We start from the raw sequence: 25,901 nt of genomic DNA on the forward strand, positions 1-25,901 counted from the left end.
GATGAGAGCATTAACCCACTAAGATCTGAGGTCTCTCTTGTAAAGAGAATTTTTTTTCAAAGGGGCGATGCTGGTTAAGGACATGCCATGTTTTTGTCACCGTGTTGAAGGGGACTGATTTTCAAGAAGCTCCAGGTTCTGTTATTGTAGAGAGCAGTTACACTATGCACAATTAAAACTGGAAAATACCGTATTTATTTGTGTCATAAAAATGAACTCCTGTGAGCTCTTATGAGCTGGAGCTTGCTGTAGCCTTTGATAGTCTGGTCTGAATCAGCCCTTAACAGAAGAGAAGGGCAGCAAATACTGTCCAAACTGTTCCATTCTTTAGATTTGTGTTATCAGAAGTTTGAAAATGGGTGAAAGAACTTTCCTTTTAAAAAGTAAATGTATTAGTGTTTAAAAAAAAGTACTATTTAGTACATGCTGAATTTTAACGCCTTTGTTCTTCACAAATTATTTTTTCTTAATAATTATCATAATTTCATTCATCCTAATTAAGTTTCAGCTAGTAGTTGTAAATCATATGAGAGCATAGACATTGGGAGGCTTCACCTGTGTACAGAGGGTGTGATTCCCAAGTCTGTATGCTCTAAGGTTCAGCACAGGACTTTGTGCCCCAGAGTAGGGTGGATGAAATGCAGGTCAGAATCATACTCATGCTTTCTCTATTCTTGGAGGCCTTTATGTAGTTCAGGTATTCCATCTGGTATTGCCAGCAGCCTGTAGGCATTATCCCAGCTTAGGATCCCTGTAGATAAGTGGCACCCTGTATCCCTTCCACCTGACCCATGTGAAGCCTGGATACCCAGCATGCCAGTGGGAAAGTCCTTGGAGAGCATCATTAGAGAGTATTTTTAGACTGTCTTGATTCCTGTGTGAGAAATTCTTCCACAGGGCAAGTATTCAGTGTCCTTTTATTATGCTTTGTCCCTTCTCATTGCTGAAGCAGCTAGGCCGAAGGTGCTTTAAGTATGCAACATGAAAATGTGTATTCAGTTTTGGAACAGAAAAAATATATATGGAGAGTTTTGCTGGAATAGGTGAGCACTTATTAAGAGTGCTTAGGAGGGCGGGATTGCTTTATGGCCTGAAAAAAGCAGTTGTAAATTCAGGTGCTGTAGAATTATTTTTCCCTTCAAATGCTCTAAAATTCTGTATTGGTGTCTTTAATGTGAAAATGTTCTTATTGTTACCTTTATTAATCTGAATTAAAGCATATTTCTATGCTTTGCCTATAAATGTACTTCAAGAGGAATAGAGTGGACTGGTAAGAACCTCACTGATTTATCACTGTACAAAACATTTTTTGGTAAATTATTCTGTAATCATTTAATAGTGAACCTTGAAATAACTGGTTGGATTTCAGGGTTTTATAGTTAATGGTGTTCCACACATTCAGTATTCAAAGATGATACAGTAAGTGCCCCAAATATCTTTCTTGTATACTGTCAAGTAGAATAAATCATTATGCATCCTTAAGGTGAATTCAATCACACTTTGTATTTATACCGGACCCTTTTACCTTCAGGAACTGCATGTGTTTATGCATCAAACAGTAATGGAAATACATCAGCAAAATCAAGCATCTTCCTTTTGCAAGGGGAAGGACTTGCTTATTTGTGCTAGAAGCTTCTCTCAGTGTTGCACAGTTTACAGATGGTGGGAAATTTCAAGCTATTTTTTTTTCTTCTGATTTCTGCTAAGCAGTGTTCTTTTCTTATGAACTGCTTCCAGAACTGTGTCTAATTTGTAGTGTATGTATTCTTTAGTCCAAAATATGTCATGTGACACAGCAGCTGTAAATAGTATTAAGTGGTTTTGGATGTTTTTAAACTTAATTTTTACGTGAATGCTTTTAATATTTTTTCTGTTCAACACAGGTGCACAATTGAAAAGGTAGAGTTTGAAAAATGAAAGCTAAAAACCACAGGGAAAAAATATTTTTTGCTGAGTCATCTTCTAAACTTTTGATCTCCTGTTGAGACTGACACATATCTGCTAGGATTCCAATAGTAAAAAATAGCATCTTCCATTTTTTCACTACCTGTGACCATATATCCAAGAGAAAGTGCAGCTGGATGGAGTCCTTCCCAAATGTTTTATTGTCTTATGAAAAGAGGGCTTACAATGAAATATTTTCTGATTCCTCTCTTCTCCTATACTTAGCACTGTTGAGGTTAAGATTGTATGATATCCAATTGAAATTACGTCAGTCTGTTCGTTGAAACAGTTTGTTGTGCATTATTATGTAAATATATGCAAATAGTCTGCATGGGGACTAAGTGTGCATCCATACATTCTCCTGCTTAGAGATGGATGTATTTACTGGTATGTCTGCAGACACAATCTGATTTCATACAATAGCTGTATTAAATGTGTTGGTTAACTCATTTGAACCCACAGGTTGGTATATGGCTTATTTGCCTTGCTGGATTACCAAGGAGATGTGGTTCAGAGTTCACTACATTTTCTGATTTCCCATTTAATATTTGAAATGGAAATGACTTCTTCTGGCAGGAATATAAAATTGGAGGTAATAAAAAAGGCTTGAGGCTGAAAGGGTGGAACTAACAGGCTTTTATTTGAGTTCTGCCATATATTCTCTCAGTGACCTTATGCAAATCATTTAACCTCTATGCATATTGCTTTTCCATATGTAAAACATGTATCTCTGGATGTCAGTAGGTTCTTATAGGGCCTAATGTGATAATTAAATCCAGACTTTGCAAAGCGTTGAGTAACCTCAACTGACTCTAACTTCAATTAGAATTGAGGGCACCAAACCCTGCTTCAGCATTCAGATCTCAGAGAGTCAATATCCAATTATCCAAGTTAAGGAAGGACTGAAATAACTTGAATAGAGCAAAAGAACAAATCAAAAACATGGATCAACTGGATTATAAATGCATATGGTGGTGATACAGTGCAAAATAGAAAGCCATGGAAAGCCTGGTGATGCTGGTGGTACTGGGATCAAAAATTGTGGTCAAGCACCAAGAGAAGATGCTGCTCTCAGGCTCTGGGGGCCATGTGAACACAGCTGGGAGGTTCTGGGTGCCAGCCAGCTAACAGAGAGCTGGAGTGATTCTGAGATGGGCTGAACAACCACCTAACACAGACAGACAATCAAGAATTACCTGGCTTTGTAAAGCGTTTGCATGTCATCTTTACAAGAACCCTTTGATCAGAAGATTTGATTTTAATATATTTACTAATTCTATGATGTTAGAAATGTATGAGCTACTTTGAGTAACAGCTTTTTTAATGCTGACATTGTTTAATTCTGAACTTTGTGCGTAGAATAATTATTTGAAATTTTCATTCTGAATAAGATAAATTTAGTGTATCCTGAGCAGAACTTTCCCTTCCCCCTGCACTCTTTCTTTGGCATGTAATGTGGCTTGAGGTTTACTGCTTAACACTAAATTTGTCTTTGGAATTTGGCCAGTGTGTAGAAGTGATGTTGTGTGTTCCCTATTAAAATCTAAGGTTTTGTGACTCATCTAGGACAGCTTTGTTTCCAGGAGATGAGGGGGAAAAAGGGGGGAAAAAAAAAGGAGGAGAATTCAGACAGTACCTTTCCCAGTAGGGATGCTGGTGCACGCTGGAGGCTTGCACATACTTTGCCTTTCAAAAGGAGACAATCAGTCATTCTTTCTCCCCCAGCAGATTGCAAAATATTACAATGGTGCAAAACTCTGACAATGGAGATCAAAAGGAAGAAGCAAGAACAAAGAAAACATAAAGAGCTTTGTTTGCAGGGAGAATAAAATACTTTAATATGATAAATTCCTGTTCTTCTAAACTCTAAACACATGGCCCCTAGGAAATTGTTCAGTCGCCTGGAATTAATGTTGTGTGTTCTGTTGGGGGGCAGTGATGGCTTGTAACTGGCACACACACAAACTCTGAATCGAACCTTCAATTAAATGCTCTGTGTAACACTTGTCTCTCAAAGAAAGTGATTTAAAATATTTAGAATACAAATTTAAAAAAGAAATCCCTCTCCATTGAACTTCGGGCGGCAAAACTATTACACCACTTCACAATATCTCTAACAATTAAATTTATTAGTGAATTTTGCTCAGAGGCGTAATGAAATTAAAGTCATATGTTATTCCTGAATTCATTCTAATTGATTTAAATGAGGGTCAGAATGAGTACTAGACAAAATATTAATGCCATCAGTTTCTGTTTTAAGAGCACTGTGCACTGGTTTTTAATTTCTTTTACTAAAAAGCTTTTATATTTTCTCAAATAATTTTAGTAATGAAGTATATATCTTTTTAATTTTGGCCAGATTTGTTCACCACAATTCAATAGTGCAACTACCTGAAACATTCATGCTATGCAGTGGTATATGTATGTATATATGAGGATTTATTTTCTTGTCTTTGTTGTTGCTTTTTTAATAGTCTTTGTCTTTTAGCTGGATCATCTGTCGTGTTCCTCCAGATAACCTCTTTGATTTTTTTTTTTTCTATTTTTATTATTTTAATTTTATTTTTGAGTGGCTTTACAAATGGTCAGTCTATCGGGGCACTGCTGAGATTTTGTCATTCAAAGATACATTGGTGTTCTTAAATGTATGGTTTGAAATGATCAAACATCTGAGTCAATGAGCACTTTGTTGTTTACTCTTGCACGTGACTTCATATCTTGAAAGCATGCAATTTTGTCTTTTAATGTAAGTCTTGTAAATGTCTTGTTTCCACATTTTATTGTTGCATTCACTTTTTATTCTGCTTTGTTTATGCACCTCTCAATCTGGATTAAGCAGGTCTGTGAATCTTCTCAATGCATGCAAACTGAAAAAGCCTGCTCTAAGGTGAGGGATCCTTAATAGCTTTGTAGTGTTGAAGTTCAGTTGTTTTTCCTTTCCATTTCAATTCAACACGTGGCTGTTCTAGTAAAAGCATTAACATGATAGAACTGTAATTATTATTGCCATTTTTAACATTTCCAGAACTAAATGTCTAAAAATTTCTCATCATTGATAAATGCATCACACAACTTAGATAATAATAACGTCAGTGATGGTATCTACATTATTTCATACTAACATAATTTTTATTATAGGGGTGTTAGACCACATTGCTGTCTTAAACAAATTAAAAATTGTGTAACCAAATGTTATTATCTGAAATAATTGCAAATGCTCTCCTTTCATATCACTAATGTGGAAGTCAAATTTCTGGAATCCAGTTATACTCTTACAAACCTGTAAGTTAAATAAGTATTTTAAATTCCTCCTCAGATGACAGTGTATTTCCTGTAGCTGTGAATATTATCACTGGTATTTAATACTCTAGCTAACAAAATGTGTATAGTGCCAAAACTGAGTTAATATAATGGAGTTAAAATCCTTGTTTCCAACCACCAATTAATGCTTCTCACTGGGCTCTTGTTGTTGAAAGTTTAAAATAAAGTTTGTCAGAAGATAGCATTACTAATTAGTTTAAGCAGTGATGGACATAAATCATAAGGGTTTAAAAAATTTTAAAACCTGTGGTTAAAATAGTTTTTATACTGGTATGAGACTTTATTATTCAGAAATAAGATAGAATTAAACTTTTACATTTTACTCCCGCCCTTTCATTTATTCTCTATTTCATCTTTTGAATGGTGACAGCTATAAAAATAAAACCCCAAGCAACATTAAAAATTAGTTTCAAATTGTTTCTGTAACTTAATTTTTTTCTAATATTAGTATACTCTGATAATGTCCTTAATTTAATTTTGGTGTAGGCTGATGTTGACGCCTCTTATCCTTAATGAAGAAAATATGCGTCAACATCAGCCTACACTGAAATTTTCTTAACCAGGAAAAGATGCCAATATAATGATTTAATCCTCAAAAATCACACAGAATGATTCTGTAGTTAATGTATATAATAGCGGAAGGCACATGCTGATAAAGCTATTTAGTGTGGAATAAACATTTTCAGTATCAAGGTTTTATTTTTTAACTGGAGTAGTACTAAACTGGATGATGTTATGAGATGTGAGGACAGTAGTTAAATATTAATAGTACATTCTTTAATTTACTAGCAAAGGGTCTTTTTTCGTGTATTTGACATTGAGATGACTTGGATAATGTTAGTCTAGTGTAGAAAGTACACTTCTGAAATTAAGACAGAACTAAATTCTTGTTCCTGCCTATTGTCTTCCCCTATGAATGTATTCTGTTCTTTGTGTAATTTTGCATTCTGCTTGCTCTCTTACACTGCTTTCTCCACAGAAACACTATTTTTTTAATTTCAGCTTAATCATTTGAAGCTTCTTTTAATTACAAGAATGCAGCACTGAACATCTGTCCTACCATCGCATGTACCAGAAGGTTTTTTTGTCAAACTGCCTGAGATTCACCTGAACATGCATTGCCTCTGCAGATCAGCCCCTGGGTGGGCACTGCCTTCTTTTCAGAAGGGCATTTGCTTTGCAGAAAGATTCTGGTTCAAGTGTTCCCATCTTTTCTGTAACTGAGTCTCAGTTGAGGTGTTGAAACATTCACCGCCTTGCTGGTAAAAAGACATGGGAGCAGAAATCAGTTGGGTTTTTTTTAAAGCAGGTGGTGTACAGTTGCTAAGCTGCGTGTTTTTTGACCAGGCAGAAAAGTCAATCTTGGTTCCTCTAGTTATGGAGAGCCATCTTGTACCACACATAAAGTAGGACAGAGCCAGAGGAGCTGTCTGAGATGACAGGATAGGGATAGCTGTTAGGGACTGATGGGGTGGTTTGGTGGTTCCATCCTCAAAAATGCATGAGATGAGTATTCTGGTAAGCAGAGCATCTATGGGGGTGTATGGAGGCTCAGGGAAGGGGTGGCTGGGGATCATAAAAGGTGTGATTCGGATGAGACTGGCCTCATCTTGTGCTTCTGCAGGGGAGAAAGCAGTACAGGACTGAAATGGGGGGAAATGAGACCCTGAGGCCGAGTCCTGTCATTCAGCTGCTGCCATGGGGGTGATTTCTGCCTCAGTGTGGGTACTGCTGCCTGAGCTGCTCTGCTTCAAAGGGCCTGCAGCAACGTGTAAAGCACTGAGCTTTTGGGCCTCACCCTTAGCTGCTCCCTCTCTTGCTAAGCACTGCTTTAGGGAGAAGTGCTTTGGTCAATAATTTGTCTCCTGTAAGGTGTAAGTTCTGACTGAGTTTCTCTTAATTTACTAAGTAACACTGCTTGTTTTTGGCTCACATTTTTCCATCAGAGGGAGCTGGATGTCTAAGGGGTGTCATAAAGCCACACAGGAGTTCCTTTGATAGCTATCTTGGCAGGAAGGATGGCTGAAGAGTGAGAGGGTAGGGTGGGCTTTTAGCCTTTGAGAAACCTCCTGTCAGGACATGTGGGGGAATCTAATCTATTTGTACATGTAACTAGGAAGCACACCTTTTTGTCAACAATAAAAAAATGCAGGCTAGCTCACCATTAATTGTAGTTTGGAATATGTTAGAAGTAGTTTTGAACCACAGTGTAATTGATACTGGATGAAGACCCAAAGTTAGGTTGCTTGTGTTCATATTTTGACATACTTTTGGCATTCTTTGTAGTCTGGCTGGAAATGTCAGGCAATATGTTTTTTCTTTAAATCTTTCACTTCTTCATAAGAGAATCCAAAAGTTCAGAAGTATGGAGTGGTAGTCAGAGATTTGAACATGACTCTATGAAATTGATTTAGCCCATTTTCTATTTTATGATTACAGAGAAAGTAGTATATTTGTCTCTGTTGCACCAGGTACTCAGGAAAACTCTTATATAGGCTCTTTAACAAATCAAATTAAGATTTTTTTAAAAAATCTTAGTTATTTTTTATCATTTAAAATCATAGTTGTTTTTTTAGGGTCAGTGTTCTATTTGATACATTTCTCAAAAATATTTATTGTAGAATATATACTTTTTCAAGTGCCACTGTGAAACTTGCTCCTTGTTTTATTAGCACCATTAAGAGAACCAGTTCAGCTGAGCGTGTGTCCCCAGGAGGTCGGAGGGAAAGCTATGGAGATTCCAAAGGGAGTCGCAACCGCACTGGTTCCACCAGCAGTTCATCTAGTGGTAAAAAGAACAGTGAAAGGTAATGTTATCTAAGTATCTATCCCCTTTCTTTGCCTCCTACTCTAATAATGAAATTAGTTTCTTTAGTGAACTTAGTTTTTCTTGTTTGAAATATTGGAAGCTTTCTTTTTTCACAAAGCTCCAATTATTGGACCAAAGCTTTTATTAAAACATTTGAAATAAAAACAGGTTTTCATATTTAGATTAAATTTATTTGCCTTATTTCCAAACTATAAACAGTGTGAGAACTTAAAGTTTCCCAAAAAAATTCATAAATATTAAACATGCCTTTTCAAATATCTTAGCGGTTTCCCTTGGTCTTCATATTTCTAACAAGTACTTCTTTGAGCTTCTGGTTGTGGTGCTTTGACCCCAGCTGGCATCTAAATATCACACAGCCATTCATTCCTGTCCTCCAGTGGGATGAGGGGAAGAAAATAGGAAGAGCAAAAGTGAGAAAACTCATAAATCAAGATAAAGGTAGTTTAAGAAGTGAAGGGAAGAGAAAGAAAAACCAAAACAATTTCTGAGAAGCATTCAGGCACCACGTCCCACATGTAGACTGATGTCCAGCCAGTCTCTGAACTATGAATGCCTTGGTCTGAGAGCCAGATTAAAGATAAATGAAGAGAGAGGTTTACATGCAAGTGCTGTTCAATGAAGCAGAATGAAGCGATGCCTATCTCTGTGTATCTCTGGTCATGCTTCTCTGTATTGCTGACAGCACAGAGAAAAGAGGAGATCTTGTCCAAGGATTTTAGACTTAGGATAGCCTTGAACAAATAGCTGTTTCATTGAGGTTCGTCAGTATTGTCAGTACAGGTCAAGCAGTTCTTTCCTGTATTTCCTAGTCAGAATTTAGTTTTGGCCATTTCACTTGACCTGTTCTATTGCAGTTTTCTTAGCAACAAATGGTGTTGATGGCACTGTTTCACTGTCTCACAGATGATGTGGCCATAAAAACACATTGTTAATGAAGCTCAACTAATAATTTACCTGCTCTGTTTGGACATCAATGCCATTACACAAGTCATTGTCAATAGTGTGGCACAAAATGTTCCTTCCTTTTTACCCCTTTAGCATATTTGCTTGAGTAAGGAGTGACTGAGCTGGTTCAGTAGTATTTTACAACCCAAATATGGGTGATTACAGTATTAATAACTTGTTTTCTGGCTTGTGTTTTCAGCTATGAAGCAAGGCAGCAAGTGTGCAAACAAAGGAACTCTTAGAATAAGTTGTGGGTTGGGATAAAAGGGCAGACTAATAAGGGTGGCACTTTGTGGCTGTGTTCTACAAGCTACCTGAACAGCAGGAAGGGCATGGGGTCTTTTACAGGCAGCTTGAAACAGCCTCAAAGTCACAGGCCCTGGTTCTTCTGGGGGAATTTTACTATCCAGACATCTGCTGGAGAAGCAACACAGCAAAGCACAAACAGTCCAGGAGGTTCCTGAAAAGCATTGATGACAACCTCCCGTCACAGGTAGTGAAAAATTCCACAAGGAATAGTGTGCTGCTTGACCTTGTGATTACAAGCAGAGAAGGCCTTGCTGGAGATGTGGAGGTTGGAGGCAGCTTTGGCTGTTGTGACCATGAGGTGGAGTTCAGTACCAGGAGGGGGTGAAGCAGGGCAGCAAGTAAGATTTTAGCCATGTACTTTAAAATGGTCTTTAAGAGTTAACTTTAGCCTGTTCAGGGATCTTGGGAGAATTCCATGGGAACAGGACTTTCAGGGAAGAGGGATCCAAGAGATTGATTGATATTCAAGGATCACTTCCTCCAGGCTCAAGAACAATGCATCCGGATGAGCAAGAAATCAGGAAAAGTGGATAAGAGACCTGCATGCATGATAAAGGAGAAGGTGTTCTGGTGGGCAAGCTGTCCATGGGCCAGCAGTGTGTCCTTGTGGCCAGGAAGGCTAGTGGAATCCTAGGGTGCATTAGGAAGAGCATTGCCAGCAGGTTGAGGAAGGTGATCCTATACAAAATCATAGAATTGTCATGGTTGGATCATCAAATCCAACCATCCAATTCTGCCCTTCTATTCAGCCCTGGTGAGGCACACCTGGAGTGCTCTGTCCTGCTCTGGGCTCCTCAGTACAAGAGGGACATGGAGCTCCTGGAGCGAGTCCAGCTGAGGGCTACAAAGTTGATGGAGGGACTGGAGCACCTCTCTTAAAGGTGAAGGCTGATGGAGCTGGGCCTGTTCAGCCTCAAGAGACAACTGAGAGGAGACCTCATCAGTGTCTACAAGCATCTGAATGGAGGGTGTCAAGAAGGTGAAGCCAGGCTCTTCTTGGTGGTGCCAAACAATAACCAGAGGCAATGGGCAGAAACTCATGCACAGGAATAGGAGGAAAAATTTTTTTACCATGTAGATGACCAAGCACTGGAACAGATTGTCCAGAGAGACTGTGGAGTATTCCTCAGTGGAGATGTCCAAGAGCTGTCTGGACATGATCCTGTGCCATGCACTCCGGTATAACCTTGCCTGAGCAGGGAGGTTGGACCAGATAAATAACTGTGATCCCTTCCAACCTCACCTGTTCTGTGATTCATTGAAAGGCTTAGCAAATTAAAGGAATAATGAAAAAAAATAAATACTATCAGAGAAAATGTTATAAAATTCTAACCAAGAAAAATGTAATTACACCAATTAACATCTTGTTTGCATTCTGCATCTATGCATGTGAATGAAGTTTTGATAAGCCAATAGAATTCCACAGGACTGGATTTTCTGGTACTTTTGGAAATTTGGCTCTATCTTAACATTTAAATTTTCTTCCCTTAAAATTTTTGTAAGATAATTATAAACAACAAATAACTAGTAGATGTGGGTTTCATTTTGTTTCTAAGATTGTTGTACTTCAAGATTTCTAAAAGACAAAAATAACTGAAAAAAATTACCATAGCAATATGTAATATCCATAAATAAATATTACTTTTGAGAGGAAAAGCAATCTATTATTAGTTTACTTAAGAACAAAGTATCTTTCTGCATGTGCAGATTTGAATAAAATCTTTTCTCAGACCCTTGCAGCACAGAGAATGTATATCTGCACACATCTGAATCGGCAAACCAAACATCAACCGTCTTTGCAACAAGTGAGTCTGAAAGGTTTGAAAGGCAAAACCAGGCAAAACCCATGATGACCAGTGAAGGGACAGCTAAAAAACCAGCTCACTCTTAATTTAAGCTGCAAATTCTGTGAAGTGTTGCAATGGTGTGGAACTTCATGCAGCTACTTTGCCTTGATGAAGTCAGTAGCATGGAGCTGCTGTTTTCTATATTGATCTCTTGAAACAGTTGGATTTTTTTTCTAAGGCTTTTTTTTTTGTTTTGCATCTATCTATAACTTCCTACTCTATCACACATATCAAATTATATCAACAGCCATTATGTGGTGACCTCATTGATTAAAATAACTTTATCTTCTATAAACAAAACAAACATCTTAATGATAGTTTTTGTTAAAAAAACAAGCATCTATACTTATATGGGTAGAGTTGTTTCTGGAATATGAACAGCAATAATTTCACCTACCAATAGTGAATCTCATTGCTTTTCCAATTTGATGTAGTAATTTACTGTGGTTTTTGAAAAACTTTTAACAAATGTGATCCTACAGTACCTACCCTTATTCTGTTTATTTTATCTTGTATAAAAAATTGCATTACATCAAGTGCCCCAAAGTTTAATTCAGTGTGTGTTGTGCAGTGGAAGATCAACATGTCAAAATCTAAATACAATACAGTGCTTTGCAAAGTCTGTTTTATGGCTATATCTCTGATCCTGCTACCTGTTTAAGATGACAATTATCTGAAATTAGTTATATGTTAAGGTGACTAAACACATAAAAGTGAGACTATTAGTAAGGTTATTCTCTTAAATTAAGGAAAGCTATGACTTCTATGAGCTATATAGATGTGCTGTACACTTGAAAATTGATTCCAAAATAGCTGAGAAATCAAAACACTGCAACTAAATAATGGTTATCTGCAAAATGTTTTGCTCTAAGGTTGTCGACACTACTTGAGATTAATTTTTAATTTTTATATACTATTTCAACAGAAACTTAGTGGTTATGTCATTTTGCAATTATTAGGCCACAAAGAGTTGAGCAACAGCACTGATCAGAAATCACTCACTTAGGACTTGGGGAGGAGGTGCAGAGCACAAGGCATGCAATGCTTAAATAAAGGGCAAGTATTCCAAGGAACTAATCAAGAGCATGTGTTAGATTGCCTCAACTGGTGCTCGTGATGTTGGTACCACTGTGAAAACAGCCATTGTATGGTTAGAGACTTTTGCCCTCATTTCTGTCCCATGCAGCCTGTTCAGCACCCCAGCTTTCACCTCCTTGAAGAATGAGTGTCCTTATCCTGTGGAAGAGGCTGGCTAAAGACTTGCCTCATGCTTCCTCTTGAAACTGAGCCACCATGCAAAATACAAACCATGAGTCATGGGAAGGAAAATGATGATTCTGTACGCTGGGGCTAAGACTGTCCCCTGAAAGCTGACTGTATGTGTGAGTGAGGGAGAGTGTGTTAACCTAACCATCTACTCACAGTCTGTTTGTATCCTTGACCCCTTGGCATCCCTTCCAGCTTGAGATACTCTAGGACTGTTTTTCAAAGCATATAGGGCTGTAGGCTGTTACGCAAAGCCAGAATGCTATAGAAAGCTCTTTCAAGAAGCTTTAAGCATAAGGAGATGACTATAATCCCCCATGCTACTATGAAGTGTCCCTACTCCTGTAGCTATTAGCCAGAAGTAAGCCTTCCTGAGGATTAGTTAAGTAAGATGTGACTCAAGTTCCAGAAAAAGGGTAGCCAGAGCTCTGAGCTGTGTGCGGTTAGGGTTTGTGTAATTAGAAGGTACAGATGATTTGTGTTATTACTGTCAGGAATCAGCCTTTCATATTTGTTTGATTAGCTTGAATAAGTCAACATGGTCTGTTCAGAACTAGGGACTGTTTTGTCTTTAATATGGCAGCATTTCTGACTAGTGCTCCATCCCATAAAGTTTTTTTGTTTTCTAAAAATATCTTCATTCATAAGAGAAAGTGTTCATCTTGGTGTTAACAATGGCAGCACATCATGCTATTTATATAAATTACATTGGCTGTGTATGCCAGCTTGAAGCATGTATTTTGTTGCACGATTAACACAAAGGCTGATATTATCGAAAGTTGCTAAATTGGGAGTAGAATCTGAAGTAATTTGGTTTGTTTTGGGTTTATCATTAAGAAAAGTGTTATTCTCAATAAAAGTGTCAAACCAAAGGGAGAAGTACAATAGAGTTATTTGCTACATCTTTCATTGTACTGAGAGAGAATCTTTAATGCTTAGAAAAAAACCTGTGTGCAAAAATCCAACACAGTCTTGTTTTGTTTGTATTTTTGGTTTCTCCTTATCTGCCCACTGCAGTCTAGGAGAGGGTGTTGAGATGGCATCAAGCTCTAGGAATACTTCATACTTCAGCATTTCTCATACTTCAGAATGATAGGAGGTTCAGCCCTTTTGGAATCACCCTAAGAAACTTAGAGCAGTTATCTGATACTTCAGAAGTTTTATTGCATTAAAAAAGAGGGAACTGGGGAGAAAAATAATTGCATAATATAACTTTGTGTCCCCTCCATTCTTCATCCAAAACAATACCCTCAAGCTTTATTTACAGGGGCAAAGGACAAAAACCACAAATGACTAGCATTTCTTAACAAATATTCCTTCCTTCTGGCCGGGGTACTACTATCCAGAGAGCTTCTTAACATGCTGTATGTATTTTCCCCTCAAATTTTCCCAAATATTTTCTCAAGACCAAAAGAAAAACCCATTTCCAGTTATCTTGCAGGCAGCTGTGCATTGACAAAAAAAGAAGACATTTTAATCATGGTTATGTGCTTTCTGTGTTTCATCAAGTACTGTCATTCACCAAGGAACAACTGTTCTATGTTTTACATGAAGTCTTTGGAAAAAGCAGGATTCAAACTTTGATTTGCTCCTTAAATCCAGGCTGGAAACAAAAAATGATACAGCTGCTTGCAGCCAGTTCCTGTGTTCTCCTGCATTAGCTGGACTAACTTCACTGAAAAAGAGAATTGGGCAGTTAGTAGAGGAAAATCCATAATTTTGAGAATGTAATGAAAATCAAATACTAAAGTGCCATTAAGGATGTTTACTGGTTTTAACTGTGTTTGCCTGGAAATTTACTTAGTAAATAATTTAATTGAAAAAGTATTTTATTCATACATACACTGAACAAAAATTGATATTATTTTATTTTTGTTTTTATGTTACATTGATACATATACATGTGCAGATTGTATGTGCGTGCTTTTAAAATAGTAATTTCTTCATTATTTTCACAGCAAACCCAAGGAACCAATGTTCAGTGCAGGTAGGAACTTTTAAAATTTTTAAGCAGATAGTTACCGTGATAACATATTTGGGTTCCCCCACTAGCCCCCTTTCTTTTGTGGATGCCTAGAAATTGCTATTGGGAATCTGAACATGATATATACAGGCTGCTGCTGATATATTTTTTAAAAGTTGATCAGTTCACTCTAGATTTTATTGATCCAATAGATTTATTTTACAGTTGGGATTCTTATAAGAAGACAAGGGCAAAAAAGACCATGTCTTCTTTCTTCTCATATGTCTTCTCTTCAAAGGAGTATTAAGGTTTTTCTAATTAAAGCAATGCCAAATTCCAGTTATGATGCTGTCATGTTAATCATAAAACAGTACCCACTGAAGATTGCCACATCTGTCCCCAAATTGTAATGTAATAGAAATTAAAAGGTGTTTTGTTATTACAGTTTTGGTAATATATCTTTAATTTAAAAAGCACTTCAATTTTTTCTAACTTAGGTATTATCCCTGCTGAAAGATTTTGAAAGTGAAATAGTTTGTGTAAGTGAAAGCAGTGTTTGTTGTTGTCATTAGACAGTTAAAAATTTTGAAGAGTCAATAAAAATATGAAGCTGCATAGTGTATGTAGCAGTTATTTTAGTTCTGAAAAGCCAACAACAACTAAAATAAAGATTTATTTTAACAAAATAGGGAAAGGAAAAAATGCTGCTGATTTATCAGCTGTATTGTATTCTTTTTATGCATAGTTCTATGACAGTAATCATACATTAAGCTGAAAAAGTTGGAGATCTTTTGTTTACTGCATGGATTGATCAGCATCCAACAAAGCTCTTAAGCCATATTTCATGGTTTAATGTGACTGATTTTGCACATGAAATGAAATAAGCACTTAAGTCTCCTGTGACAATAGAATCATGGTTCATGTCCCTTCCATAAAAACTGATGGTTTAGAGAAAGAAAACTTCTGATTTGCATAGAATATTCTTTCCTTGCCTATTTTTTCTCCTTCCCTTATACCATGTAAGCAAAGGTGTTTGTAATAATTTTTCTTCTACCATTTTCCCATAGATAAAGATTAGTAATTAAATAAGTGTGACACTACATCGATGTCCTTCTCACCTAGACAAAATTCCAACTGAAATGAATGTTTTATCTAAGAAGGTTATATTGGCATTTTATTTAAGTATACGATTACATAATTGAGTTTAAGCCAGTGTTTTAATGTAGAACCAAACAAAGGCCCCCAGCTGAGGAAAGAGCTTTAGAAGGTAATTATCCAGTGTATGGCCCAGTGTTTTGTTCAAGCCCCAGGTTAGCCTGCAGCAGAATAAGGCTGGACAGCCTGTAGAGCAGGTATTTAGAGAGTTATTGTATTCAAACACATCTTTATCTAGCCCTTCTGTCTCTGTCTCTGTAATCACAAGGGAAGCGCCGTGTGACACACTGCAAAGGTAGGCTTCACTTCCAAAACCTCATAGCTCTCGAAGCAAAATGGCTCTGGTGGGATAAAAGCTCAATGTATATACAGCTGTTTTCTAACTTGTGTGCATTTTGCAATGTTAAAACTTTTCTAGTTCTTTTGAGTGAAACAAAAAATGTTATACCATTTATTATGTGATCTACTGAATTATAACCCTCAGGTGCACTTTAATTGTAATAACGGGTTATAATTTACATTCCTGTGGACTTATTCCTAAGAATTTGAATTAGGAAAAAAAATGTTGAGAGAGCTATATGGCAACACGTGGATGTTCACTGTGTTTGAAATGGCATTCTGCACTTTTGCTGAAATTCGTATAGAATTTGCCCCTTTGTTGGCTGTTTTGCTGTTAGCCTAACATAATCATAGAAGCCTTTGTTCTCCCTTGCTTTTTCTTACTGAGTAGATTGTAGATTTTTCTGAAACTTAAATAAACAGACCTAGGCCTACAACTAATTTCTCGTTGCTTTTTGCTTAGTGACATAAAGCAGAGTTACATTTTGTCAACATACCATGTTGGTGTCTAAACTTTAGTTAAGTTGTAGTGTAAATATGCACATTTTTGATGCATGTTTATATCTGTGATCTGATCACAGGTTTATCTGCTTTTTAGAAATAGCTATATCCTAGCAGTTTTACCATTAATCATCATATTTCAGCTTTGCAATAAATGTGAATTTCACAAAGAAAAAATGTTTGTTCTTAAGGCAAAGTCTATTAGAGAGTCTCTACCTCTGTGTATTCTTTGTACAAATTTATACCTGCAATCAGTGGTGGTCTCCTTTGCAGATCCCACTGGCATTGATGTATCTTCTTAGTTCATTAACTGTCAATTTATGCAACAACAATATCAAATTTACAAAACTGCAGATGTAAAAGATACATTTGTCTAAAATTTTCACTGTTGGTCTGTCTTTGTAGTTTGATGATTGTCTGTCTTTACATCTATATCTTTACATTTAGTACTCTACTGTCTTATAAACTTACTTAAGTATGAAAAAAAGGACAGAAATTGATTGTGTAGATAATGTATTTGGGTTAGGAACAAAAATAAGTAGAGATGGATTATTACTAAAAGTTAGAAATTAATGCACAGTATGACTTCTATGCCTGACCTAATCAGCCTAAGTTCCTCTTTGGAGTTAGGAGAGAGGCACGCACACATTCTGAAGGCACAATTTATATGCTTGTTGTAATATACTTGGTATAGTTTACTGGCTAGTATATACTTTCCTAGTCTGGTGTGACTAGGTCAGATGCTCCAACTGCAGATTGCTAAATGAGAGTTTTATGAGTCCCACAAGCTTCAGGTGAGAAAAGCACCTCAGTGAATTAAACTTGGGTTCATTCACAGCCTTAGATAAGTACAGCCAGTAGTTGTCATTGCTGAAAATCTGTTGACTTCCAGTGCACCAGCATCAGCAGTGTTGGCATGTGTTTGAAGCTCATTAAATAAGTGCTGCATGCGCATACAAATAGTGTCGTAATGCTTTGCTATTTAATGCTATACCCTCTATTTTATTTTCCAATACAGATATATTGGAGTAGATTTTTAAAAATAATTCCAATATTCTTTCATTTTAATGGGCATCTTGAAGTTCCAACCTTCTGTCACCATTATGTCGTCATTACTATCTCTTCTTTTTAGCATTAAGTTTTCTGTTGCTTTCATTTTATGTATGCATTCTATAAGTGAAGCTAGAGAGACCTAGCTGTAACTTTACTGTGACAGATCAGGTAGAACTCTTTCCCATATGACGTAGTCTAAAGGCAAAATACACATCTAGTTAGGATAGCTATGATGTTTATTTGTTCAATCAATAATTCTTATTCATTTAGTCAGGATTTATAGCATATGCATATATCCAGTTAAAATAAAGCCTTAGCTTTCAAATTTTAAAAATAGTTGTATATTTGTAATGATACTTAAAAATTCATAGCATAATTTAACAGTCCTAAATTGTATAATTTTTTTTTCATTTACATGATTTTTGTTACTTTTGCCCTTCCATTTCCTCTGTGCCCACGATTATTCTGTCTAGTAACTCTACAGATGTCACTGACTCCAAAACTGCTTGATTCGCATGCGAACAAGGCTGAACCCCTTGATCTGCCGATGGAGCAGCAAGAGCCAGCACGTTCTGAATCTGGACAAACTTCATCAGAAGTTCACAGGACACCCACTTTGGCCTTGCCACTTCCCAAAAGTCCTAGTCAGACCTTCATGGCATTTGCCAGATCTCCTAGTTTTATAAGCCCCATGAAGTCCCCAAGTCAGTACTTCCAGATCTGTTATTAATCTCTGCTTCTCTGCCCCAAAAATATTTATTACCAGTTCAACACATTACTTTTAGTATTTTCTTCTAGAAATGTTTACTTCTGTCAGCCAATTGAGTTTTTGTAGCTTCTCTCCTGTATGTCATTTTCCTTTCTTTTAATGTGCTGTCAATGTTGTCATTCTTTTTTCAATGTTTAGTAATTCTTAAAGCACATATCTTTTCTGCATGTACATCAGCATGATTCCTCTTACTAATTGTTTGTGTTCCTAATTTCGAATGTATCTCTAACACTGTGTCAAGTGTAAAGCATATCTTTACACTGGGATGCAAAGAATGCGACTGAGTGTTGGAAAATAATTTAGATGCTGATGCTCAAATGTAAACATTGATTAAAAAATAAAATTAATTTTAAGTGGCATTTCTGCGTTAATTGTAATCTTTGATGTATTCCCCTCCATTTTTAATATTTAAAAACTGTAATATTGTAACATTTTTTTTAAAAAGTTTCAATTTCAGACCTTTCTGTTTTGTAGTTCTTCATTGTTTAGTTCTAATTCTTCTACTCAGAATATTTAGAGGAAGAAGGGACTTCATTTGTTTTTAAAAAATTGTGGTTATGATTTAGGAAAAAAAAAACCAAAAACAAAACCCTGCTAAATTTCTAAGTTTGAGATTGCATGTCATTCTGTAATTGTAATGCACCAAACTGTTATGTGGGAAGGGATGGAGGAGCACTGGAATTCTCCCCGGTGGCTTTTTTGTGTAACATGAAACATTTCTGACCTTTTGTAGAGGAAGGATACGTAAAAATGTTTCTTCGTGGACGTCCTGTTACCATGTACATGCCCAAAGAGCAAGTGGAATCTTACAATTTGGAAGCAAAAGTAGAACTACCAGCCAAGAGGCTTAAACTGGAATGGGTGTATCCTTTCTGTGCTGGAGGACTACTGGAAATCAATCATTCCATAATGACTTGGGTTAAATAACTTTTTGAGCTCAAGTATAGCAGGATTAAGGTCGTAGGGTTCATTTAATTGGTGAAGTGACATTCCATTGAAAATAGGTAATAATTTCTCGAGGCTGCTGTTCGTCACCTTGTAAAGTACAGGGTGGCAGCTTAAGAAAGATTTTGCTTAAATGTTGCCTGAAGGTTAAGTCTGAAGCATGCTAATTAACCAAAGATTAAACTAGGCATATCATAAGAATGTAGTGAACTGGGATTATTAATTATAATATGCATAAAACAAGCTCAGGGTTTTTTCTAGTTCTTTGCAGTAATTTGTCATTTTTAACTGTTTTATAAAATGTGCATAATTTTCCTTAAGAGTAGTAAGCCCTGAATTGAGTAGTGCTGTGCAACTGATATGTGCTTAACCATAAAATTTATAAAATACAATATATAAAATAATATTTGGATTTGTATCTTAAGTGGGCTTAAACACCATAAATACTGCACAATCAGATTTTTCTGACTTTTATGAGTGGTCATAATTGCAGAAATATAACTAGAAATAAATTAGCAGTTCTTTACTTACAAAAGTTTTCCTATTTGACTTTTAGTATAGTGATAGAATATATTCTTTATTTAAGAAAAAAGACACTTCACTTTTGTATAATCGTATTATATATAATAGATGATTCAAAATAAAATATAAACACAACAATATCTGAGTCTATTTGTAATATCCATTATCTTTAGAGACATGATGTCTTCATAAGGTTTTCTCTTTTAAGAAAAATCTTTTTTTGGTTGCAGTGTAAATAGGAAATTACTTTGTCTTCATAAAAGAAGACAGACTGCATATAGTCTTTTTCAAAGTTGTATAAATAGAACTGCATGTGGTTTCAGAATGTTCAGAGAGTTTCCAAAAGTCCCTTTGTATTCACAAGAGATTAATGACAGATTTAGTAACCATTCTTATTATTCCTATTGCAGCTGAGGCTGTAGGTTCTATCCCATTCTGTTGGAACTGAGTAGATAGTGCATGCACAAATAAGTGAAGATGAGTTTAAATGACAAAAAATCCGTAAAATTAATAAAACAGGTGAGATTAGAGTGATAAACACTGCTTGCAGCATTTTGCCATCTAATTGTACAGGTTCTTACCATTTATCACAACAGAATTGAATGATGTCTTTTGCAGTTGTAAGGAGCTCCTCACTCAGGGAGCCTAAGGATGACAAGGAGAAAGTGTTAGAAAGCTTGCTGAAACAACAGAACAGCCAACCATGAAACAAAGCAGAATGTCATTAGCAGCACGTAGGTGGAACCTGACGTCAATATTTCAGACTATTATAAGAAATTATAATTAGGGTAGGTCATGATTTCAGTCTCATTAGTTTCTCACTTAGGCTTATTTAAATGACCGAATATTTGCCAGATGGACTATTATTTTTAGTTTGAATATTCATATGTCCTTCCAGGTGTGTGTCTGTATACCCAGCAGAATCCTTTCTGAGGTCGTCTGTGAATAGAAGAGGTGTGAATTAATAAAACAATCTAATCCTAGATGGTTATTCTAAATGGTACTGGGGAGGAGGTAGTTTTTTTTCCAAAAATACTGTGCTAGCTTCTTCTGTTTCTAATTTATTTGCAATTAAATCCAATCATGATAACCATGCATAATATTTATAGCAATGACTAGGTATATGGAAGGTTTAGAAAGACAATTAAAAAGTAATTTTAATAAAAGAGGGAGGTAATGCCCACTTTACAGACTATAACAAGGAGAACTGTGAGGTATAACTGTGAGCAGGAGCATAAGATCATTTAAGAAGAAAGACAGATACAGCAGAAAACCAAGGAATATTACAGGCATTCATTCCAGTTGAGTTGGAGAAGCTGCACTGTTTGATTGGAGGGTAACAGAACTGGAATAGGAAAGAAAACATCATTGTAACAGACAAATGAGTCTAGCTGTGGGAGTACAGCCAGAAACGCTCTATAATGTAAGAATGGGGATAGGGAAACAAGATATCAGAGGTGGCGTGGACAAATGCAAAGGAAAGCAGACTGTGATGAAAAACAGAAGGAAGAAATTCTAATGTGTGTAGGTTTCAGGGCATAGCAGAACCATAAAGGGTTATTACAGTCAAGTTAGCAGCTGTCCGGGTAAGCTGGAAAAGGGTCACACCTCTGATATAATATGATATATATTAGGACATGAAGAAAGAAAAACACTGAGTGATGAAGTGTGAGGGGGGCTAGAGCAGAGGTGGAAAATCCAAGTGAGAAATCAGTGCTAGAGACATCAGGGTGGGAGCAGTGGCCTGCCCAGATCCATTTGAGAGCAATTCACTTGGCAAGCAGGAGGGTTGAAACAAAAACTGCAGGCTAAGTGAAAAGAAAAGGTCAAGGTAGCATTCCCTGAAGTGAGAGCCCACCAAATCCAAGTTGAAGCCACCAAATCCGAGTGTGGGAAACAGTGAGAAGAAGGAGGGATCAACCCCAGGAGTTTGCATCTGAGAAAAAAGGCTGATAGAAAGAAATTGAGTGTTTGACAACAGCAGTCGTGCGAAGGGTTGAATGCAGCATTGTTCCCCACAGGAAGAATGGTAAAGAAAGGAGATTTTCCCTAAAGAATGTAATCTTTCCTATTTAATGGTGATTTTTGTGCACTGAGATTTGCTCCTTTTACACATGACTGTGTAATGTTCTTCACTTTTTTAGAAGTTCGTTTTCTTACATTAACTTTAACTTCTGGTTCACTATAAATTTGATTATATGATGTTAAACTAGGGAAATATGTTGGCTTCATACATAATGGTATCTGGCCTTAGAGAGAAAAATAAAATTAAACAAATAAAGCATTGTCCAGAAATCTAGAGTAGTAACACCAACTGATACAGACATTCAAATTGATAATAAATTATTTATAATTGAAGATATTGATTGCTACAATGTCATCACATTTTAATATCTCAAACTTCAAGAAACTTGGGCTGAGATGTTTCAGTTTATGAGACTAAAACCTCTATTTCTGAATCCACACTTTAATAATTAGGTATGCAGCACTAGTTCTATTGCATTTATAAGAAAAAATCAGCAAGCTGTTTATTCTAAAATAGGTATTTATATAGGATAACTATTGCCCTTATTACTTCAGCAACATTAACATGACTATTTTAGTTTGAGTGGGTTATCATTGACAATACAGAATAGCACACAAGTATCTTGTTTAGATCATGTAATTGGGGTTTCATTATCTGCCCATATATTTTTCACAGCCAGTTTCTCCATATTGACTGCATTAGAATGCAGTTCTGTTTTGCCAGGATTCTGCTAATGCTGTTTCTTTCTGTTCCCATAAAAAAAAGAAAGCCAAAATAGTTGTAGTCCCTAATGACTCTTCAGAAGAATAAAACTACAAAATTTGGCTGAATTAACATTAAGTCTAAATGAGATTATTATTCCAGTCATTTCATTTCATTGAATTAATTTTAGATTCGTGTTGATATGACTAGCATCAGAATCTGGGCCACTGCCTTTTAAATACTACAAAAATAAATTGGAATGGATGATGTAACCCTTTTATGCTTTTTATCCATCTGGCTGGTCATGTCCACATTAATGAAATCAATCAACCTGCACACAGGATAATGCAATCAATCCTTGTGTAATGCAGAGAGATGTGCTGAATGACTTATTAGTGTTTTTACCAAGTCTAATTTTTTATTTTAATTGGTCAAGCAGTGTAAATACTTTAAATACACCTGGGACAAAATTAGTATTGCCTTTGTCTGCTATTTAGCAAATTCTAGAGGATGCTAAAGGAATTCCCATATTCTTTGCTATGGATTTTCTGTAGGATATATAGGTTTTAAAGCCTGCAAAGTGCTTCAGATTTCAGCTGTAGTAAGGGAAAGAGTTCTGAAGGTTGTTGACAAGTAATAAAGCTGTGCTCAAGCCAACAGATGGACACTTTAGGACAGACACTACAGACTGCAAGCACAGAGAATCTTTTTTTTTTTTTCTCCCCTTGTTTTTAACATTCTTCATTGGTAGATAATGTTATTGCAGCTTGACCATCCCTCCAGCTATGGATACAGGGGTCGGGACTGTCGCAGCAATCTCTACCTCCTGCCAACGGGCGAGACCGTGTATTTCATCGCGTCTGTAGTTGTGTTATTCAATGTCGAAGAGCAGCTTCAGAGGCATTACACTGGGCATAATGATGATGTGAAGTGGTAAGTCATCTAATAATAGTTCTTTTTTTTCTTCATTAGACAGTATTTGAGATAGATCTACACATTTTCCTTACTCTTCTTTTAGTATGATTGAACATTATTTTCTTCTTTAGAATCTTCTCCTTGCCTTTTTTAAGTAGAGTTGAATTATTGCCCTTCACCAGGGCCTAGGCACCTGTACAGTTCCTTTAGGTTCAACATAATCAGTAAAATAGTGGTAATTTCACCTGTGGTCTTCCTGGCAGTCTTCAGGCATGCTGACCCTATGGCAGATAGCCTGTAAACTAGACCTGGTTTGTTTGCTGCCATGCACACATGCCAGAATGGGCTTCAGAGCAATTCGAGTGTATTGAAGCTCAGAGGATGCTAGATACCAGCAAATATCAGAATCATCAAATTGAAATCTAAGTAAACATATAGTTTATCTTGATGGTATCAGTCTCCTTGCACAGTGTAGCTGAAAAAGAGCACCTGGATTATCTGATGGGCCATAATGTATGAAACAAGTTTGACAACCCTTCTTTAAATTAGGCATTATGAAATGCCCATTGTCCCTCAAAGCTAAAAATAGGCCTTATAACCAAATCTGCTTGAATTGTGAGCATGTTTCATAAATTTTATTATTTGTGTAATCTGGTTGTTTCACAAGGAGATTTTTTACCTTGGACCTGTTCCATCTCATTTCCTTCTTTCAAATTTTCTGTCTCTAGATATTTCAAAGCTATCATGTTTACTGGAAAGAGGATGTCTTTCTGGTTTGTAAAGCAAAATGAATTATGGATACAGTTCATTTTGTAGGGTACTTGGCCTCTAGAACTGCATGCAAAGCAGATGCAGTGAAAAAAGAATTCAGAGGATTTAAAATACAAGAGGATGACAATTGTTTTGTCAGTTCTGTTTTTATATTCTTAAAAAGTTTACATGTATGCTGTGTGCTTTATATGACTAAAATAGGGCTATTTATTACAAGATCAAGTAATAGCTTGTTGAAATAGTCAATAGGTTTAAGTTTGGCCTCTTCTTTTCTAGCCTGGCTGTTCATCCTGATAGGATCACTATAGCAACAGGGCAAGTTGCAGGGACATCCAAGGATGGGAAAGTAAGTGGCTGCTTTACTGATGTATAATTATTTATATTTCATAAGCATATGTTATTAAGAAGATACATGCTGTATTTTTTTCCTTTTGTAATTGGTCTTATATTTTTGGACTGAATGGAAGCAAAACTTAATTTGAGAGTTCCCACTGCACACTATCAAAGTTACCCAATTCCATTATCAAGACTGGTCAATGGTTTCTGGTTCCATGACTTAGACTGAAGGTAAATTTGGAGCTGATCTCAGAGAGGCATGGAGGGAGAAGGCTGCAAAGGAGACCTGAGAGGGTGGATGGATGTGAAGGAAAGGAGGACATTGAATTGCATTAAATATGCAGCTTCATTTTTGATCACAGCTACCAAAACTAAACTACAAAGAACGGGTTTTGGTTGTTTCCTGAAAAAAAATAAACTTTTACTTTTGCCATCATCTAGGCAAGAATATTTTTCTCTCTATTGCCACCTCTATTATTGTAAGATTAGCTGTAAGCTGGGACTTTATTTGAGCAGAGTTATGAACAACATTGCTCCAAAGAGCTAGCAAAAGGGAAAAAGAATGAGAACAAACAGAGGCAGTAAAAACTACAAGGAAAAAGTTACTCAGCAGAGTATGCAGCTGTTGTCAAAACCAAAATATTGCAAGCTTTTTGGCAGGTGCCAAAGAAGAATTTTGGGATGAAAAGTGAACTATCAATATGATACTGATAGTATTGATCACTGATCAATCAGTATGGATGCTGACTACTTTGAGTGTCATGATTTAACCCCAGTCAGCAATTAAGTACCATACAGACACTCATCCACCCCACCACCCCTCAGTGGGATGAGGAGGATTGGAATAAGGACAAGCCCTGTGGTTTGAAATAAGAACAGTTGTTGTAATTGTTATTAAATTTTAATTAAATAGTAGTGACGACAATAAAGACAAGAAAAAGACAGAAATAAGACCCAGGAAAGGTGATGTACAATGCAATGGCTTATCACTCACTGACTGATGGCCAGTTCATCCCCCAGCAGCAATTTTCTTCTCCTGGCCAAATCCCCAGTTTAGGTACTGGGCATGATATTCTGTGGTATGGAATATCCCTTTGGCCAGTTCAGATCAGCAGTCTGGACCATGTTGCTTCCTGGCTTCACATGCTGCTCCTCACTGGATGAGCATGGGAACCTGAAAAGTCCTTGGCTTAGGGTAAGCACTGCTCAGCAATAGCCAAAACATCTGTGTTATCCATATTATTCTTGTCCAACACATGGCACTTCACCAGCTACTGAAAAGAAAATCGACTCTATCCCAGTCAAAATGAGGACAACGAAGAAAAAAAAAAGAAATCCCAGTCATGCAATATAAGTTTTATATAAAGATAACTTAGCTGAGTAACATAAACTATTAATTTTCATTATGTGTTGGAGCTTTTGTTTTTACTTACCATTGTATT

At 36.4% G+C, this 25,901-nt stretch overlaps 1 protein-coding gene across 21 annotated transcripts in view; it reads left to right on the plus strand.

The window, feature by feature from the left end:
• The window catches only part of EML1 (EMAP like 1), a 122,647-nt gene that overhangs the window by 76,730 nt on the left and 20,016 nt on the right, over window positions 1-25,901 (plus strand). For 4 of the 21 annotated variants that reach the window (XM_023927592.2, XM_086895059.1, XM_086895058.1 and 1 more), the window contains 5 exons: window positions 7,938-8,072; window positions 14,421-14,449; window positions 18,976-19,105; window positions 23,221-23,370; window positions 24,400-24,469. In XM_023927592.2, the coding sequence (XP_023783360.1) occupies window positions 7,938-8,072; window positions 14,421-14,449; window positions 18,976-19,105; window positions 23,221-23,370; window positions 24,400-24,469 (514 nt within the window). Of the gene's footprint in view, window positions 1-4,780; window positions 4,832-7,937; window positions 8,073-14,420; window positions 14,450-15,848; window positions 15,876-18,975; window positions 19,106-23,220; window positions 23,371-24,399; window positions 24,470-25,901 lie in introns of all 21 variants that reach the window. The other 17 variants (XM_023927588.2, XM_086895052.1, XM_086895060.1 and 14 more) reach the window with 7 other exon arrangements.

The sequence above is a fragment of the Cyanistes caeruleus genome, chromosome 6, assembly GCF_971803275.1.
Source record: "Cyanistes caeruleus chromosome 6, bCyaCae1.hap1.1, whole genome shotgun sequence".
Taxonomy (NCBI): domain Eukaryota; kingdom Metazoa; phylum Chordata; class Aves; order Passeriformes; family Paridae; genus Cyanistes; species Cyanistes caeruleus.